Source organism: Agrilus planipennis, unplaced genomic scaffold (assembly GCF_000699045.2).
Source record: "Agrilus planipennis isolate EAB-ADULT unplaced genomic scaffold, Apla_2.0 scaffold306, whole genome shotgun sequence".
In the NCBI taxonomy this organism is placed as follows: domain Eukaryota; kingdom Metazoa; phylum Arthropoda; class Insecta; order Coleoptera; family Buprestidae; genus Agrilus; species Agrilus planipennis.
The window spans coordinates 98,833-103,722 of record NW_020439162.1 but is presented as its reverse complement, the minus strand read 5'-3'; the positions used below and the strand labels follow the sequence as shown (position 1 = coordinate 103,722).

The window sequence follows — 4,890 nt, the reverse complement described above, 5'->3', positions numbered from 1 at the left end:
ATAGGTAGAGGGTGTGTAAATACTAACGATAAAAAGATAAACGGCTGAAAAATTACATGATATCGTATGGAAATAAAATAAATGTTTACTTGTGCCTACAAAAAATTATAAAAATATTTTAGAATCATATAATCGGATTAATTCAGAAAATAATAATGAGATGTTAATATTCAGCTTTTAAAAAAAAATCAATTTATTTTATTTTCATAACGGCCTTCATCTATAATTGTTTCAAAATTAAAATGTTAATTGTTTCATAGTTTAAGTAATTTTTGAAAATTAATTATTGCTTTTGGCCTTACGTAATTTTTAAAAGCGATACAGTTATGTTTTTTTTATAGTTTTACTTATTATAGCATTCAATTTATACATGAATTATCAACCGCGAAGTACAGTTAAAACGAAAAGCTTGATAAGAATTATTTTATAATTATAGATGGCATCTAAATAGTAACTGACCAAAATATATTTCAACTTTTAATTTATTGATACTTTAGGTGTGTTCGACACGGTGAAGACATTAATTTTATATGTTGAACGCACATCATGTCATTTCTTTTCATTTTCTATTTTAGTTTTTGATTTAATAAGAAATGAACCAGTCAAATAAGTTGAACTCATACCTAGTTATTGTCAGCACTATTTAAAAGTATGCATTACTTACCGATTTGCAATTTTTAAGGTTTGCGGATTGTTAATTTGAATACCATGTACGTTATATGGGAGAGACCTTGTCTGGATTTAATTCGTTACTTGCGACAACATAAATTTCAATATGTACTAGATGCCGCTCCTTCATAATCTCCAGTTAATGTCGACAAAATTGAAACAATGTTGCGCAGTAAATATTATCCTCAAATCAGTTTTGAATTATCTCTTTCAGTTTTGTTTGTCATATTTTCATACTTCATAAATTCTTATTTATATTTTAGTTTTGAACTGGTAATACATACTTTGAAAAATTCATTAGACAGTTATGAGGCTTTATTCATAAGTATTTTTTTTATCACCAAAATTATTTGATTCCTCCTGAAGCACCTTGTGTAGATATACATATATGTATAAATGTACTTTCATATAGTTTTCAAGATTCAAAATAAATATAGGAACTAGTACAATCCAACCCAAACTTAACTTAACCTACCATTGCAATAGGTTAACCTAACCTAACCTAACATGCTTTTTATGTTGCAACAGGCTAGGCTAAAGTTGGATTATATTACTTAAGTTCGATCGTCGATGATGAAAAAAGGAACTGGCGTAGCCTAACTTGATTTGAATGTTTCATCCCTCAATAGGTTAGACTACGGTTGAAATTAGGTTATGTTGGTTTCCTTTTTTTGGGAATCTGGAAACGAATGTGAAGAGATGACATATGTATGTCTAAATTTGTAATACCATTTTTCTAAAATAAACACAAAGTAATGACCGCTAATTGAAACAATGTTATACCATTTCAGTTTGTGATATCCTCTTTAAGTATTGCATTAAGTGCTCGCCTGGAAAACCTTTACGTGGCACCACATGCTGCTGCATATTCTGGAGCATCCACTGGATTTGAACCAGCTCATCAGCAAATACCCATCTTACGATACAGCAGCGATAACACAGAAGATGGTAACTACAGATACGCCTACGAAACTGGTAATGGAATTTCTGTCCAAGAGAATGGCCATGTTTCTGGATCAGTACCAGAAGGTCCAGCGGTGGTAGCTGATGGTGGTTATTCTTATACGGGATCAGATGGGCAGACTTATAGTATTTCATACACTGCTGATGAAAACGGTTTCCGACCTGTTGGAGCTCACATTCCCACCCCTCCTCCAATCCCAGAAGCTATTGCTAGATCGTTGGCAGAAAATGCAAAAAGCGGTGATGATGGTGATGATGGCCAATATCGGCCATCTGTTGGTAATAGGTACTGATTCGAAATAAATTTATTATATCAAGGATTGAAGCTCCATGAATTGTTCATGTGCAGATATTCTCACTGTTACCTGCCTATGTAAATAAAACAATTGCAATATTTATTTTCTTTTAATTGTATCAATAAATTTTAAAACGCTGATTTTAAAAGAAAAAGCGGAGATCTCCCATACCGTAATTTGAATTAATTAAGTGGTATAAACCACTTTCTATGTCTATAGCAGGGAAGCTTTTCCCACCATAAACTAACCAATAAGAAAAACATTATTTTTTTAAACATCCTTTTTCCGCCATAAAAACCTTCGGCGAAAAATAAGGAAATAAGGGTAAAAACATTAGAGAATAAAAAGAAATTCATCTGCAGTGGTTACCTTCTTAAAGACATAACGTGCAAAAGAAATAAGATTCACTCTTATTGTGAAACACAAATCTCAGTTTATTATCAACGCAACAAAAGAAATTGACTTCGCCAAATTAAGTTTCGTTAAGTGTTATACATCGCTGGTCCTTAAATTATCAAGAGAACAGAAGCTGTGTTTTAACACCTTAAATCACAACACCATAAAAGAGAATGAGATCCACAAAAGTGTTTTAATCGTTGACTAACCATCCTGTACACCCCTTTCAAAATGGCCATTTTTAACAAACTGGGGATAAACAAATTTAATTTTTCAAAAACTGCTCAACCGAAGCTCATCTTTAGCAGACTTTTTCACTACATCAAAACTTTAATATAGTTGTGCACAATTTTGATAAATATTTTAAAAGTTATAAATCAATTGTATTTTAAGTGCCTGGCCACTTGGGCTTAAATACTAACCGTTTCGGTTTAAATATGACCCTTTGTAGATCTATGTACGAACTAAAAAAAATTTTGTTTGGGTGTTTCATTCCCAGCAGGCACTAATGCTGGTGAGCGGGCAGTCCTTCCGGACTATGCCGGAAGGTAGGGCGGCAGGCCCTCTTCAGCCTCCTTTCAGAAATCGTAGGACTGGGTGGGTGGTGATTCAGGTGAGAAAGATGAAACGGACGAAATAAAGACAGAAGAGAATGAAAGATTATCTGTGGAATATTACTGCCTCAGCATTTGTCTAGGGGATCCAAGGGAACCACAGAAAAACTTGGACCAAGGCAGACGGACCCGGAATAGAACCGGCGTCCTCCCGAATGCTAATCAATGGTCTAAACCTCTAGGCCATGCCATTCGATATAAATACGGACAATTTCCATTTACTTAAACAGTGAGCATTCATATTTAAGTGCTGACATTTAACTCCAAACTATACTGATCATATGAATTCATATTTAAAAGGATGATGACTAAAAGAGACTATAATACTGACCAGTAAAATGTAAACCTTTCTTTATTATGAGATAAATTCATAAATTCCGTAAATTGAGCAGTTGGGCCATGTTTTTTGTGGTAAAGCTCGCATACAAATAACTTGTGTACATTTATGAGCATTTTCTGTACCTATGATCTGTTCTTTACTCACAATTTGATTATTGATATTAGAGGAATTTGTATTTATTTACTCCATGCACATACTTAAGTGGCATGCGTGATTCTGCTAAATCAAAAGTTTCGATGATCTCATAAATATCCAATAACTTTAAAACGAAGAAAGGAAACAGTTTCATGTATTAATAAGAGATAAACTCATTAAATTATTCCTTCGTCAAAAATATAAGAACATTAAGTTCTTAGTCAGAAATTTTAATTAATTGAGACTGTCATGGCGGGCTAATGAGATCTAAAGAGAAGGCTAAAATACTAAAAAATAGTCTTCAGCTGTTACAATTTTTGCGTTTACCCTTTTCCGAATTCTTTAAACTTTGTTCATATGAACGGCGCGATAACGCCTAGAACAAGCGACCCTTTTAATAACTACTGGCACGGTTCCTGATGACAAGAACTCTTTTATACAGGTAGTCTTTCATAAGTCGTCGATACTAAAAAATATAAAAGCAGCTCAGTAATATTATTCACCTGTTTTGTGAAAGTGTTAGTTTTTGGTTTTTTCAATATACCTTAAAGGTGAGTTATTTCACTAATTTTACTTGATGAATCAATCGTAATTTATTTACGTTAATTATTATGAGATTTTTATGATTATATTTGAATATAACATTTTATTTTGAGAACTATGCGAGATGACCCTTCATACTTTACTAGTTGTTTATAGAGCGGGTACTATGCGAGTTGGCCCTTAGTACCTTAGTGGAAGCACACTATTACACTGTTTACCATAATAGGTACTCTAGACTAGCTTAATTTATTTTCTGAGGAGGTATTTCGCGTGTTGACCCTTAATACCTGTGATCCGGAAGAGATTCTAATATAAATCATGAACTACTTCGGCAGTCGCTTATCTGATCGTCCTTCGTTATTGTAAGCATCAAGTAACGAAACACATATACCTACTTATGACCTTCGCAACAGCTGGTATGCAGACAGGTCAATTCCACGCGATGATTAGTATAGTCTGCAGTATGCAGTTACCGTTTGAAGTTGAACTTCAATACAGCAAATGTTCCTTAAAGTCAAGAGATTGACTCTGAACTATAAAGTCCAAGTCACCGAAAAAAAAAAAATTGTGACTAGGGGTCCTCGGAAATACACCATATTTAAGTAAATCGCGACAGAATGTTTGGTTTTGCAGAAATGGAATAATTCATTATTCATTTCGTTTAATTTATTTATTGGTGGTTTAATTAGTAGCTCATATATTTCTGTTTGTTTATTTTACAGGTGTGTCATCTCAGACATATCAGTCCATTGATACATACGTAATTTAGTGCTTTCATTTTTATTGTTTAGGATTAGTTGATGAGATAGGTTCAAGCCATCGTAAGTAATTTACTTAGTTATACATTTGTTATCTTAGATTCATTTTTTTTCAGGTTGAGTTTTGTTCAACATAAAATAAATCTGTAGTTCTTAGGCTTTCACGGCCGCGATAA

The 4,890-nt window shown here is 33.1% G+C and overlaps 1 protein-coding gene across 1 annotated transcript in view; it reads left to right on the top strand.

Moving 5' to 3' along the window:
- Positions 1 to 2,020, top strand: part of LOC108742132 (endocuticle structural glycoprotein ABD-4-like) — a 9,486-nt gene extending 7,466 nt beyond the window's left edge. The window contains exon 2 of the mRNA XM_018477189.1: positions 1,461 to 2,020. Within this exon, the coding sequence (XP_018332691.1) occupies positions 1,461 to 1,925 (465 nt within the window). The 3' untranslated portion in view covers positions 1,926 to 2,020. The remainder of the gene's footprint in view (positions 1 to 1,460) is intronic.
- Positions 2,021 to 4,890: the final 2,870 nt, after the last annotated feature.